The following is a 15,072-nucleotide window of genomic DNA, read 5'->3' as shown; positions in this document are numbered from 1 at the left end:
TTAAGTAAGTGTGCCTTTTGATTTCTAAATATATCACAGACAGTGTTACCAGCATAGCACCCTTACACCATCACACCTCCTCATCCATGCTTCACAGTGGGAAGCACACATGCAGAGATCATCCTTTCACCTTCTCTGCGTCTCACAAAGACACGGTGGTTGGAACCAAAAATCTAAAACTTGGACTCATCAGACCAAGGGACAAATTTCCACCCATCTAATGTCCATTGCTTGTGTTTCTTGGCCCACACACGTCTCTTCCTCTTATTGGTGAAATATATATATAATAATAATTCACTCTGTCTCCTCTGAACAGTTGATGTTGAGATGTGTCTGTTACTTGAACTCTGTGAAGCATTTATTTGGGCTGCCATTTCTGAGGCTGGTAGCTCTAATAAACTTATCCTCTGCAGCAGAGGGAACTCTGGGTCTTCCTTTCCTGTGGCGGGCCTCATGAGAGCCAGTTTCATCCCAAAGGTTGATGGTTTTTGCGATTGCACTTGAATAAACTTTCAAAGCTCTTGTAATGTTCCTTATTAACTGACCTTCATGTAAAGTAATGATGGACTTTGCTTATTTGAGCTGTACTTGCCATAATATGGACTTGTTCTTTTACCAAATAGGGCTATCTTCTGTATACCACACCTACCTCAACTGATTGGCTCAAATGCATTAAAAAGGAAAGACATTCCACAAATAAACTTTTAACAAGCTCCCGAGTGGTGCAGTGGTCTAAGGCACTGCATTTCAGTGCAAGAGGCATCACTACAGTCCCTGGTAGTTCCATAGGGCGGCACACAATTGGCCCAGAGTTTTCTGGGTTTGGCGTTGTCATTGTAAATAATAATGTATTCTTAACTGACTTGCCTAGTTAAATAAAGGTTACACAACAAGGCATACCTGTTAATTTATTCCAGGTGACTACCTCATGAAGCTGGTTGATAGAATGCCAAGAGTATGCAAAGGGTGGCTACTTTATATTTTGATTTGTTTAACACTTATTTAGGTTACTACATGATTCCATATGTGTTATTTCATAGGTTTTATGTCTTCACTATTGTTCTATAATGTAAAAAATAGTACAAATAAAAAACCCTGGAATGAGTAGTTGTGTCCAAACTTTTAATTGGTACTGTACATTTAACTTTAAGCATACATGTCCAATGGTATTGTACTTAACCAGGTAAAACTTATTGAATGAGTCTATTTTGATGATATATTAGAAATCACCAACATGGGTTTGCCATGCCTAGTAGTAGTTTACAGTCTTATTCAATGAATGAGTCTGGTCACACTTTTGATGGTGCATAAACTTCACATCACAATAACTGACAATATAAACGTTTATTAAAATATTCACTTTTCAGGGATTTTTTGCGGTACTCAGCACTAGAATGAGAAAGATACCTCATTATTAGTTCACCAGCAATGCTAATAGAAATAATTATTGGCCTTGTGCCACAGCAAAACAATACTCAAAAAACACATTATTTCAAACAAAAATTCCTAACACTCTACATTACAAACACTTTACCATATTCTGTACAGTGGTTTAACTCAGAGAAAAAAAACAAGCAAGTCTAACCAATTATTTTCTGAACAGCCTTTTCCAGTGCAAAAAGTTACCAAAAGTAAAGGTAAGAATATACAGTGAGGCAAAAAATGATTTAGTCAGCCACCAATTGTGCAAATTCTCTCACTTAAACAGATGAGAGAGGCCTGTAATTTTCATCATAGGTACACTTCAACTATGACAGACAACATTGTAGGATTTTTAATGAATTAATTTGCAAATTATGGTGGAAAATAAGAATTTGGTCACCTACAAACAAGCAAGATTTCTGGCTCTCACAGACCTATAACTTCTTCTTTAAGAGGCTCTTCTGTCCTCCACTCTCTACCTGTATTAATGGCACCCGTTTGAACTTGTTATCAGTATAAAAGACACCTGTCCACAACCTCAAACAGTCACACACAAAACCCCACTATGGCCAAGACCAAAGAGCTGTCAAAGGACACCAGAAACAAAATTGGAGACCAGGCTGGGAAGACTGAATCTGCAATAGGTAAGCAGCTTGGTTTGAAGAAATCAACTGTGGGAGCAATTATTAGGAAATGGAAGATATACAAGATCACTGATAATCTCCCTCGATCTGGGGCTCCACGCAAGATCTCACACCGTGGGGTCAAAATGATCACAAGAACGGTGAGCAAAAATCCCAGAACCACACGGGGGGACCTAGTGAAAGACCTGCAGAGAGCTGGGACCAAAGTAACAAAGCCTACCATCAGTAACACACTATGCCGCCAGGGACTCAAATCCTGCAGTCCCCCTGCTTAAGCCAGTACATGTCCAGGCCCGTCTGAAGTTTGCTAGAGAGCATTTGGATGATCCAGAAGAAGATTGTGAGAATGTCATATGGTCAGATGAAACCAAAATAGAACATTTTGGTAAAAACTCAACTCGTCGTGTTTGGAGGACAAAGAATGCTGAGTTGCATCCAAAGAACACCATACCTACTGTGAAGCATGGGGTGGAAACATCATGATTTGGGGCTGTTTTTCTGCAAAGGGACCAGGGCGACTGTAAAGCAAAGAATGAATGGGGCCATGTATCGTGAGATTTTGAGTGAAAACCTCTTTCCATCAGCAAGGGCATTGAAGATGAAACATGGCTGGGTCTTTCAGCATGACAATGATCCCAAACACACCGCCCGGGCAACGAAAGAGTGGCTTCGTAAGAAGCATTTCAAGGTCCTGGAGTGGCCTAGCCAGTCTCCAGATCTCAACCCCATAGAAAATATTTGGAGGGAGTTGAAAGTCCGTGTTGCCCAGCAACAGCCCCCAAACATCACTGCTCTAGAGGAGATCTGCATGGAGGAATGGGCCAAAATACCAGCAACAGTGTGTGAAAACCTTGTGAAGACTTACAGAAAACGTTTGACCTCTGTCATTGCCAACATATATATATAACAAAGTATTGAGATAAACTTTTGTTATTGACCAAATACTTATTTTCCACTATAATTTGCAAATAAATCCTACAATGTGATTTTCAGGATTTTTTTTCTAATTTTGTCTGTTATAGTTGAAGTTGAAGTGTACCTATGATGAAAATTACAGGCCTCTCTCATCTTTTTAAGTGGGAGAACTTGCACAATTGGTTGCTGACTAAATACTTTTTTGCCCCACTGTAAATAGGCAGGATGGCCCTAATCAAAACTAGAATACTTCAGCTCTCTCTTGCATCATGTGCAACACATTGTTACATTGTTTACTTTACATCCAAGTCAATATTCTCAGCTTTACCAAGGACATCATAAAAAAATAAGTTTTGAGATAAATCTCGCTGCAACCGTTGTGGGTAATACTGCTGTATTTTTGCAGTTATACATTGCTATTTTCTGACAGAAAATAGAACCCCTGTTCCATCAGGAATCGTCACACTTACACAGTACAAGCATTTCCATAACCATGTCACCTCAGAATAGGTAGCTTGTACTGTGGTACAGTCCTGCGTTGCAGCATCTGGTGCCCCACACATTACGTCTACATTATCATAGAGCATCCTGCTATCCTGCTTTGCACAGTTTTGTTGAGTCATATTAAGGAGAGCTGATTGGGCAATTCAGGGTTTCTTATCAGAGTTTGACCTCATTTAATATTGCTGGGGTATCTCCTCCTTTCTTCAGGATATTGGCATTCCGTGGCTCTTTTTTGCACAAACTGTGAAGATATTAAAGTTGGATTTAAAATTCATATTTGTTATTATCATAAAATACATTTAATTGAAATGAACATTCCAATGCTGTATTTCAGAGTAGGGCATACCCTTTGCATTGCTGCATATGCTCTACAGTCTCTGGTAGCTCTTTGCGGAATGTCTCAGGCAGGAAGAGGTTCACAGCGGACGAGGTGACAGTCAGACTTCCCATTATAATGTAGGGGAGGTACTTGTTAATGCTCCCTGTGAACACCAAAGAACATTCTCCATGAAGACAGAGAGACCTTATTAACTGATGAAAATATGTTTTATGAAAAGCATTCATTGTAAAACATGATTTTGGGTACAATGAATGCATGGATGACGTGCAATGAAATTGTAATGGGGTTTGTACTCTGTAAGTATCCAATTGTGTATACAGGGTATTTGGAGAGTATTCAGACCCTTTGACTTTTTCAAAATTTTGTTACATCACAGCCTTATTCTAAAATGTATTAAATATGTTTTTTCCTCATCAATCTTCACACAATACCCCATAACGACAAAGCAAAAACTGTTTTTTTAGACTTTCGCTAAAAAAATGTTTTAAACATTTATTCAGACCCTTTACTCGGTACTTTGTTGTTGCACATTTGGCAGCAACTTCAGCCTCGAGTCTTCTTGGGTATGACGCTACAAGCTTGGCACACCTGTATTTGGGGAGTTTCTCCCATTCTTCTCTGCAGATCCTCTCAAGCTGTGTCAGGTTGGATGGGGAGCATTGCTGCACAGCTATTTTCAGATCTCTTCAGAGATGTTCGGTCCGGTTCAAGTCTGGGCTCTGGCTGGGCCACTCAAGGACATTCAAAGACTTGTCCCGAAGCCACACCTGCATTGTCTTGGCTGTGTGCTTAGGGTTGTTGTCCTGTTGGAAGGTACATTTTGGCCCCAGTCTGAGGTCCTGAGCGCTCTGGAAAAGGTTTTCATCAAGGATCTCTCTGTAATTTGCTCTGTTCATCTTTCCCTTGATCCTGACTAGTCTCCCAGTCTCTACCGCTGAAAAACATCCCCCGCGGGATGATGCTGCCTCCCATGCTCCACCATAGGGATGATGCCAGGTTTCCTCCAGACATGACACGTATTCAGGACAAAGAGTTCAATCTTGGTTTCGTCAGACCAGATAATCTTGTTTATCAAGGTCTGAGAGCACCTTTAGTTGCCTGATGACAAACTCCAAGTGGGCTGTCATGTGCCTTTTACTGAGAAGTGGCTTCCATCTGGCCACTCTACCATAAAGACCTGGTTGGTAGAGTGCTACAGAGATGATTGTACTTCTGAAAAGTTCTCCCATCTCCACAGTGGAACTCTGGAGTTCTGTCAGAGTGATCATCATGTTCTTGGTCACCTCCCTGACCAAGGCCCTTCTTACCCGATTGCTCAGTTTGCCCGGGCAGCCAACTCCAGTATGAGTCTTGGTGGTTCCAAACTTCTTCCATTTAAGAATGATGAAGACCACAATGTTCTTGGGGAACTTCAGTGCTGCAGAAATGTTTTGGTACTCTTCCCCAGATCTGTGCTCCGACACAATTCTGTCTCGGAGCTCTACGGATAATTCCTTCGACCTCATGGCTTAGATTTTGCTCTGACTTGCGCTGCCAACCCGTGGGACCTTATATAGACAAGTGTGTGCCTTTCCAAATCATGTCCAATCAATTGAATTTACCACAGGTGGACTCCAATCAAGTTGTAGAAACATCTTAAGGACAATCAATGGAAACAGGATGCACCTGAGCTCAATTTTGAGTTTCATAGCAAAGGGTCTGAATACTTATGTAAATAAGGTATTTCTGTTTTTTACTTTTAATACATTTGCAAAAAAAATATTTTTGCTTTGTCATTATGGGGTATTATGTGTAGATTGATGAGGAAAAACATTAATTTAATCAATTTTAGAATAAGGCTGTAACGTAACAAAATGTGGAAAAAGTCAAGGGGTCTGAATACTTCCCAAATGCACTGTATAGACACTAGGTGTGATTGTACCTAGGTAGATGACGTATGGGGCTGCAATAGTCCCGATCCGAGCAGCTGAAGAACAGACCCCGACGCCAGCACTCCTGACAACAGTAGGGTAGATCTCTGCGGTGTAGATGTAGACCACGGTGAACGACATTGTGAAGGCAAACTTCCCAACCATCTCCACAGCTATAGCAACACCTTGCAGATCTACAGGACAGAGAAAGACATTGAGATACATGTGAGCATACAAGCTTTTTTCAGAGTGTGATTGACCTACGTATTCACCCAGTGCTCAGCAGATCTTCCCCATTCTCTGTATGAGGTTGGCGTGCCCTGGGAAGAGGGGAAGGGTGAATGTGCATGCAGTTCAAATTCCAGTAGTAGCAGTTCTGGTAGCGAATCATAAGTTGCTCAAGCGTGCCCATTTCGCCAAGATCCGCTCTCCTTCTCCCTGGGCATGCACTTATTAACTTTTATGCTTCTGTTTGTGAACTTGTTGATAGGATTGTTAATATTGCATTGTAACTTGTTGTGAGGGATCACTGCAGGACTTAGGAGTGCTTTAGGAGCGCTGACACTGAAGATGTTAACTGTTGTGCATGGAGCTCTCCGTTTTCAACCTTGAATATTGAATATTGATTGAATCATTTAGGCTATGTGAGGCATCAATAAAACAAGCTGTACATTGCAGTCTCTGTTTGCTCATTTCCATGCTTCACACAGGATGTATTGAACCTGTGTGCTTATTAGTAATATTGTTTTTCATCACAGGACCTCACCTCTGTAAAAAAGGTGGCAAAGTTCTGCATCACAATTCTGCATCACAGTTCTGCATCACAGTTCTGTGGTCACACTTTCGTTTGTTGATTTACAATTATTACAATTAAAACACTATCTGTAGAAAAAAATATCTAACTTGATTACCAAGTAGTCACGTAGGTAATCAATTACGTTATTTTTGATTATCTCTTATTGTCTAGCAATTTGATCTTATATAACATTATACAATTTTAAACAATCAAAATTCAAAGTCTTACTCTCAGGGATGAGTTGGATCATGAAAAGCATTCCTCCTCCTATTAAGAGGAAAGCTGACAGTAGGGGTCTTCTCTGACAGTTCCTGAGGAGCACTGTAGATACTACATATGCTGGGACTTCAGTAAGAGCTGATAAGAAACTATTTAGATAAGGATCTCCACTCAGATTGGATGTGTTTAGCGAGAGTCCATAATATCCCATGTTTACTGCCATCCTGAAAAGATACAACACAGATGGCTTGAATGAAACTCAAAACGATCAAGTAAACACCAGTTTATTCATTACAAATTATTGTCTGTAATATAGTGTGTGTGTGTGTGTGTGTGTGTGTGTGTGTGTGCGTGCGTGCGTGCGCGCGCGTGCGTGCGTGCGTGCGTGCGTGCGTGCGTGCGTGCGTGTGTCAAAGTGCTTCAAACCAAAACACTATGCTATCACCTAATATGATATAAATCCAATCTATTATTATGATTATTTCTGATAATAACACTCACCATAAAAACAGACACATCAATGTAACACATCTGATGTTGCTGGTTCTCAGAACGTCAATCATACTATATTTGTTTTTCGGTGCAGATGCCACGTCCAACTGTTGAAATGATGAAATAAGCATCCATTAAGTACAGTAATGAGCCTAGTTTATACCTGGTTCTAATATGTGCCCTGATCTTGTCCACATTCTGATTGTGCCCATATTTTCAGACATGCGTCTACACATGGTATTAAAATGTGTCTCTTATCCATCCAATATGTCTGCAATGTGACCAGATTTCCTGGTCCCTTACTGTATGCAAGTTATTTGACAGGTATTCTTAATATAATAAAATAATATTTATTTTGACACATTGATGCCATATGTCAATGGTGGCACCTGTCAATGATTTTAGAGGGAGGCTATATCGATGATTTAAATGGTTTCAGTGTCCAGATCTGTCTACACTTGTAAGACATCCAGACACAATGTGCCCCTGACTACCTCTGGAGGTGGTAAGGAAGATCTGATCACAATCAGATGTCCTTTGATTGTCTACACCTGTCTAAAAATGTTGACACAATCAGATCGGGACAAAGGATGCATGTTAGCACCAGGTATAAACGGGCTACAGAGATGCTCTTTGGGCCATGTTGTTTCTTTCTTATAAGCTGAATTACTGAACTATATTTATTTCACAAACACATGTGGTGAAACTGACCTCAGTGTCTTTAAAGATGACCTCTGGTGCTGTGACTCTGTTTCTCTTGGCAGCGTCTCTCAGTATGGCTTCAGCCTCCTCTACTCTTCCCTGAGAGTATAGCCAACGTGGAGACTCTGGGATGAACCTAACATAGACAGTGTTTATAGTGAGGTGAGTAACAGTGCTTGTATTTTTATGGCGTTATAGTTTTGGTTAAGTTGTATAAATACTTCTTTAGACATACAGAAGATTAAAACATACTATTTTTACTGAGAACATACCACCACAATGGGATATACACTACGGACACACTGGACAGGATTATGAGAAGTGTTCTCCATTCCCTCATTGCGTAAGCGATCCAGGGCAGTGTCATGTAGCCGATACAGTAGTGCAGAAAAGCCCCCAGGGTAGTGAAAACTTCACGCATGGACTTACTCAGCACCTCTGTTCCTGTTGAAGAGAATTTATATTAAATTATTATTTAGATGTTTTCTAAATGTCTGCTGAGATCAAGTTTAGTCTATGATTGAGCAAAACAATTGAACCAAATGTTATCCCATCTTTAAAAGGAAATAGTCATAGATGAGGTCCTAGTGTAAACAATACTTGATTTGTCAAGGGGTACAACAAGGACGTCCACTCTCTCCTCTATTGTTCAATTTCTAAACCTTAATCAGATATTTAGCCTTGTTAGAGTAGTCCTTCTATTCCACAAAAATAAATAGGCTAATAAACAAATGAACAGGGCATTTAAAGTCACGTATGGTTTTACTCCAAATACGGTATATGTAATCTGAGATTTCTACATGCTGTCATTTGTTATATGAATATTACTTGACACAAAGTCCAACGAATAATCAAACATCAAGCTAATTTCACTGAGGTTTACAATGTCTACTGATTCATTCACTACCAGCCATTCTGTAGGCATGCTGTTCGAAAGAAACACCTTTAGTGACGGAAGCAATGCCTAGCATAACTTTCAAATGATACCTGGGTGTTATGGCATGTACTTTATGGCCAGCTAATTAAAGTTGACTGTGGTCTGTATTTATGATCATGGTCATAGTTATTCAATGAATTTCATAGCGTATAACAGTTTGTATTTGTATAACATTAGTTAATGTCAATGCTTACCCAGTACAAATGCACTGATATAGAGGGATATCTGAGAGGCCCCAACAAACGTGAACATAATGCAGAAAACCTCCCATGAGGGAGAGAAGGCCTGAATGAGCACAGAGACCAACTGGGCAACAAGAGAGCCGAAAATAACTTTCTTCCTCCCAAACCTAAATGGAAAATAAAATAATGTTAAATGAAACAAACATTTCATAGAGAAAAACAATTTAAAAAATGTATCAGACATAATCAATCCGGTTACCAGTTACGAATGATCAGGTTACCAGTTTTGATTGAATAGGGTTGTCGATGTAAGACAAGTCTATGCTTTGACAGCAGAGGGTGTTACAATCCAAGCCAGCAGCATTCCACCCTGCATACCACTGCTGGCTTTCTTCTAAAGCTAAGCAGGGTTGGTCCAAGTCAGTTCCTGGATGGGAGACCAGATGCTGCTGGAAGTGGCGTTGGAGGGCCAGTAGGAGGCACTCTTTCCTCTGGTCTAAAAAATATCCCAATGCCCCATGGCAGTGATTGGGGACACTGCCCTGTGTAGGGTGCTGTCTTTCGGATGGGATGTTAAACGGGTGTCCTGACTCTCTGAGGTCATTAAAGATCCTATGGCACTTATCGTAAGAGTAGGGGTGTTAACCCTGGTGTCCTGGCTAAATTCCCAATCTGGCCCTCAAACCATCATGGTCACCTAATAATCCCCAGTTTACAATTGGCTCATTAATCCCCCTCCTCTCCCCTGTAACTATTCCCCAGGTCGTTGCTGCAAATGAGAATGTGTTCTCAGTCAACTTACCTGGTAAAATAACGGATAAATAAATAAAAATTAAATCATAGGACAGCAGTTTAGTCGGCAGAGTTAACAGATAATGTATGACTTTCCACATGCAATCTACAGGTAGAGGACGGAACACAGTGATTGCAGGGAGAAACAGTACCTGTCAGAAAGCTGTCCAGACAACAGGGATCCAATCAGGAAACCCACAAAAAGAGTCGACGAGGCAAAAGGAGTTTTCCACTCATTGTCACATACAAGGTCCCACTGCAGGAAAACAAACCCATTATTCCTGAAGTGACAGCACCAGCACCTGCAGAAGGCTCTAGTAACAAACCCATGCTGAAAAACAACATTTAATTTGCCCCAAAAGTGTAAGAGAAGGACAGGAGCTGGGGATGTTGCACATTTTCACTGATGCCAATGGAAGTTTCAGGCAATTACCAAAGCCGTTAACACCTCCCCAGTGACTTTGATCACTCAACAATTCCCAATACTGTAATTCCAAATCAAATATCAGTGGCATGTTTGATTAGATACTCATGATTCTGGTAATTATCTAAGCAAGAAACATACTAGGTGTAGTACTACCAATTCATTACTTCATGGCCAAATGTTTGTGACACATGACTGCCCTGGGCAACATATACTCACCTCAGTGACTATGGTGGACTGGTATATATCTTTGCTGTAGCTCCATCCATCCACACAGTACTCCTGCTCCACCTCAGTGAGGTTGACGTCCAGGCCGGGGATGTAGCCCAGAGCAGACAGGTTTCTGACCACATCCAGCCTGTATCTGCTGCACTTGCTCTCCTCCTCCTGTCCGTTCACCACCTCTATGGGAATGATGGCCTTCCTCCATGCCTCGCTCAGGTTGCCCGAGTCTGGGACAAAACAGTGGTGTGGGGGAGTTGCTCCAACAAATACAATGAACAGACCAAAGAATCCAGTGGAGATGAAAAGTGTGTTCAGAAGAAAGAAAGTCCTATAGAAAAAAGGTCCTTTCTGACCCAGGAAGGCAGTAACGTCATCATAATCTCCCATTCTTATGGCAGTAAGAGGAAAAGTGGAGCACCTGAAACGGTTTGATACGTGTCTCTCAGATATGTGGAGGGTAGTGAGGAGTTAAGTTCTCTTCTAGCAAATGCTCAACAGGACAGAATTACAACTTCCAAGCTGCAGTATACAGACATGGGTAAGTCCAGGGCCCCTTAACAACAAGCCACAGAGCACAGCTGTTCCATTCGCCCCGTCCCAGAGAGTTGATCCCAGTGTTAATCCCCAGCAGGGAACGGTTGTATCCACCTTTCTCTGTTCAAAAAGTGGTAGAGAACATAACCTGTTAAACATCAGTGAAAGACTTCTAACTCATATTTCTGATTGAGCTGAAATATATATTTGATCATCAAAGACATACTGACCATATTAAAGTGGCAGTTCAGTTAAATATTAGATGTTTAATGAGGTCGAGATAACAGTCTGAAATTGTGAAAATTATGATAATGCCCTTTTTGTGTAAGAGCTGTTTGGGAAAAAATGCCTGGAATTTCAGAGTTTTTGGCCCAGATCGTGACAATCTGATCTGATCATTCTGATTATTATTAATCTTTTATTTGCATATGTATCCTCCTACTTTGATGGGGTAAGTGGGGTAGGCCCTAGTGCAGGGCTGTCAAACTCATTCCATGGAGGCTCTAGAATCTGTAGGTTTTTGTTTTTTTCCTTTTAATTAAGACCTAGACATCCAGGTGAGGGGAGGTCTTTACTAATTAGTGACCTTCATCTATCAAGTACAAGTGAGGAGTGAAAACCTGCAGACACTCGGCCCTCCATGGAATGAGTTTGACACGTGTTCTAGAGTCTAGACCCATCAACCTCAACTCTGGACCTCGAAGCCATTGACACTGTGTTTTTTTAATTGTTCCCCTCCAACCAGGGACTGATTTAGACCTGAGACACCCGGTATTTGCAAATTATTATCAGGTAGAACAGAAAACCAGCAGGCTCTGGACCTCATAGGGTAAGAGTTGAGTACCCCTGGTCTAGGTGATCCGATCTGCCACTCAAGGCTGTGTATGTAAATATATGTGTATTGATCAGCCTACATGATCAGACTGAGCATTTCAATGGCAAAGGAGGCTCAGGAATATAAATGATACAAAATATATTTGGAGTTATTTTCATTAAATTAACAAACACAGTGATTTATCATACATAACAGTGATGATGTCAAAATAAAATGTTAAAGACTGCATGGGGGTTTTAACTGCCATATTAATATGTATATAAAGTTAGTCCTGGTACTAAATGCCTTGTATCATTTTCTCTAAACATCATTCCTTCCTCTCACAAATACCCCCAGGAATTGCATGCGATTGTACTGTGAACGGCTTAGATAGCATTAAAAATTGACAAACTTTTCTAAAGCTGACAAGTTGAAATGTAGTTCACTGTATGTCAACACATGTAATTCATGGCACAATAATGTACTTCAGTAAAATACATAATGAATGGTTGGCAGCATACTGAACATTTTTGTCTATTCAAATAGCTAATACTTCCAGAAAACAAGGTGGTTTTGAAGTTGCCATTGGAAAAGCTACATCTAGGGTTAGGGTTAGTTAGGGCACCAAGCTTTGATATCAAGGAATTTCAACTGTACTTACATTCTTGTTTCTTGTCTTTTTTTCAGATCGTACTCAACCATATGTGCTCAGTCGGGTTTCAGACCTGATTTAACCTCCCTAGCTGGTGTTTGGGGATTTTTATTCTCTCTTACAATCAGTGATTAAATTAATTAATTAATACCTGACAAGATTATTTCCCTGGGTAATCAATCGTTGAAGTACATCAACATCATTAGAGTTGTCCCCTGACTCAACAGATTTGAGTTGATTGTGGAAAGCCTTTTTTCGGGGGGGAGTGCTGGGAAGGAGCCTAATTGTCATCTGTTTAAACAACTCCTCAAATGATTCTCTACATTGAGGTGACTCCCGCTGATGGAATGTAAAGACCCATGTTCTTAGCACCAGATATAATTGTTCCTTGAATTATGTTTATTTTGACATCCAATAGACACAACATATAGTAAATACATAGTAGCTATCTTTGACATGTGGAAGTGATACTTTTGACTGTTGACTGGTTTAATCAACACCAATGAGAGGGCAGATAATGAATGGACTTCCTTGAGTAGTAATATGACTAGTTTAACTGCTTGGTTGATCATTGATTTTGATGGACTTTGTTTATGTATTGTGCCAGATCAGCATTTGCATACCCCCGTATCTATTGGTCTTCAAAACAAAAAGAGACTGTTTCGTTGCATAATGCCAAATGTTAGTTATTTAATGTTTTTTTGGGTCATTTAGAGGTACGTCCCTTTAAGTTATTCTACTTGTATTAGAATTCTGTCATTTGCTTTTCTAAATTTTGAAAAATACAAATAAAAAGACATCTCAAAACATATCACTTGTTATAATACATTTCATAAAGTCATGTTACATTACATCGACAGTTCAGTTTGTTAGATCCCCTCAAGCTATCCCCCTAGAGTCCATTGATGCACCGGTAATCAAAGTTACATACGGTATGTAAAAATAAAATTGCACGAACATGATGGTGTTCTCCATTTTATCAATATTTTATACTTCTTTTGATACCTAAAGGGGCCCTAAAATTCTAAAGCAAATAGCGAAATGATCCATACGTAGTATGATCATCTTAAAACAATTCCATATGCCAGTTTAGCACCTCGCTCCCCAACATCTTAAAATCTTGCACATCATTATTACATTTGAGTCATTTAGCAGATGTTCTTATCCAGAGTGACTAACAAGAGCAATTAGGGTTACGTGCCTTGCTCCAAGGGCACATCTGCAGACAATTCACCTAGTCGGCTCAGGGATTCAAACCAGGAACCTTATGGTTACTGGCCCAATGCTCTTAACCACTAGGCTACCTGCCTCACTACAAATATTACATAACGCTATACATAATAGAAGAAGTGTTTTTCCTTTGTCATATATAATCAGATATGTGGATTAGGTCATTATGGGGTCATTATTATAATTATCACTTACAAATATATTATACAATCAGGGTTTTATCTTTCCTGTTTGTTCAGGTCTTATGTAGTCCTAACCTTTTCTCCCTTTGGCACAACCTGAGGACACGATGCAGTTATATTAGGATGAACTCATAAAGGTGTTGTGACCTTGAATGTCAGGACATACCCTTTTGACTGGATCTGCTCCACTGCTCTGCTAGCTCTTTGCGGAACATCTCCAGCAGAAAGAGGTTCACAAGAGATGAAAAGTTGACAGAAGGGGTCTCCTTCTGAAAAGCCATGTAGATACTAGATATGCTAGGACAAAACCCTAGTTGACAGTATGGCCCCTGATTGGCAGTTGGCGTGAGTTCCTGAGAAGCAAAGTAAAGAAGCCAGCTTTTACCTCAGAAACATCTTTATTACAGGTTCTCTACTCCATTCCTTTGCTTAACCAGTACACATGTAGTGGCATTATGGGATATCACAGAGGCACCAACAGAGAAGAAAACAACACAGAAGACCTCCCACGAGGGAGATAAGGACTAGATGAGGATGAAGAAAAACACAGCAGAAAAAAGGGGCGAAGAGGACTTCCAAAGTGGACATTGTACTGACACAGTACAATAGATACTTAAGGTTATTTTAAATATTATATGATCTACCCTTGAGCAGTGTAATCTAATCATGAATTTTATCTCAAATTACTGTGCGTAACAGACTTAATGCCGTATATATAACTGTCAGACAGCTGGCCTGGGACCAGGGAACCAACCAGAAACTCAAAGTACAATGTCGAGGAGGCATTAGGAACTTTCTGCACCTCTTTAATGATTCCGGGTGAGATATCATGCCGACCACATGGTCATCCTAAACACAGACAGTGGTCAACTGTTCAGAAGGAAGAAAACCCTCCAGAAGTCTATTCTGCCCCAGGAAAGCAATGACTTCAGTGTAATCTCTCATTCTTCTGTCAGTGTGCTTGGTAAAGAGAGAGGAGAACATTTGAATTTAACACATCTAAAAAAGAAAAATGATACCACTCAAATAAATGCATAGGAAAAGGTGAACGCATCACTTCAGTCACCAACAGTTCTTTGGAGCAGCATGCTGGATGTATTAGCCAAGCATAAAACAAGCATTTCCCTTTAATCTGTCATTGTACTCAGATTAGGTT

The 15,072-nt window shown here is 40.3% G+C and overlaps 1 protein-coding gene across 2 annotated transcripts in view; it reads right to left on the bottom strand.

The window, feature by feature from the left end:
- Positions 1-1,329: 1,329 nt before the first annotated feature.
- LOC118389819 (solute carrier family 22 member 5) overlaps positions 1,330-15,072 on the bottom strand; it is a 39,797-nt gene continuing 26,054 nt past the window's right edge. Inside the window, exons 1-11 of one of the 2 annotated variants that reach the window (XM_035779686.2) lie at positions 12,514-12,679; positions 10,499-11,158; positions 10,008-10,111; positions 9,076-9,230; positions 8,217-8,388; positions 7,954-8,080; positions 7,252-7,349; positions 6,760-6,974; positions 5,747-5,929; positions 3,832-3,967; positions 1,330-3,726 (exon numbers count right to left, since the gene is read on the bottom strand). In XM_035779686.2, the coding sequence (XP_035635579.1) occupies positions 3,642-3,726; positions 3,832-3,967; positions 5,747-5,929; positions 6,760-6,974; positions 7,252-7,349; positions 7,954-8,080; positions 8,217-8,388; positions 9,076-9,230; positions 10,008-10,111; positions 10,499-10,891 (1,668 nt within the window). In that variant the 5' untranslated portion in view covers positions 10,892-11,158; positions 12,514-12,679 and the 3' untranslated portion in view covers positions 1,330-3,641. Of the gene's footprint in view, positions 3,727-3,831; positions 3,968-5,746; positions 5,930-6,759; positions 6,975-7,251; positions 7,350-7,953; positions 8,081-8,216; positions 8,389-9,075; positions 9,231-10,007; positions 10,112-10,498; positions 11,159-12,513; positions 12,680-15,072 lie in introns of those variants that run through there. The other variant, XM_052529581.1, reaches the window with a different exon arrangement.

This window comes from Oncorhynchus keta, chromosome 11, assembly GCF_023373465.1.
Source record: "Oncorhynchus keta strain PuntledgeMale-10-30-2019 chromosome 11, Oket_V2, whole genome shotgun sequence".
In the NCBI taxonomy this organism is placed as follows: Eukaryota; Metazoa; Chordata; class Actinopteri; order Salmoniformes; family Salmonidae; genus Oncorhynchus; species Oncorhynchus keta.
This window is presented reverse-complemented; position numbering and strand designations above follow the sequence as displayed.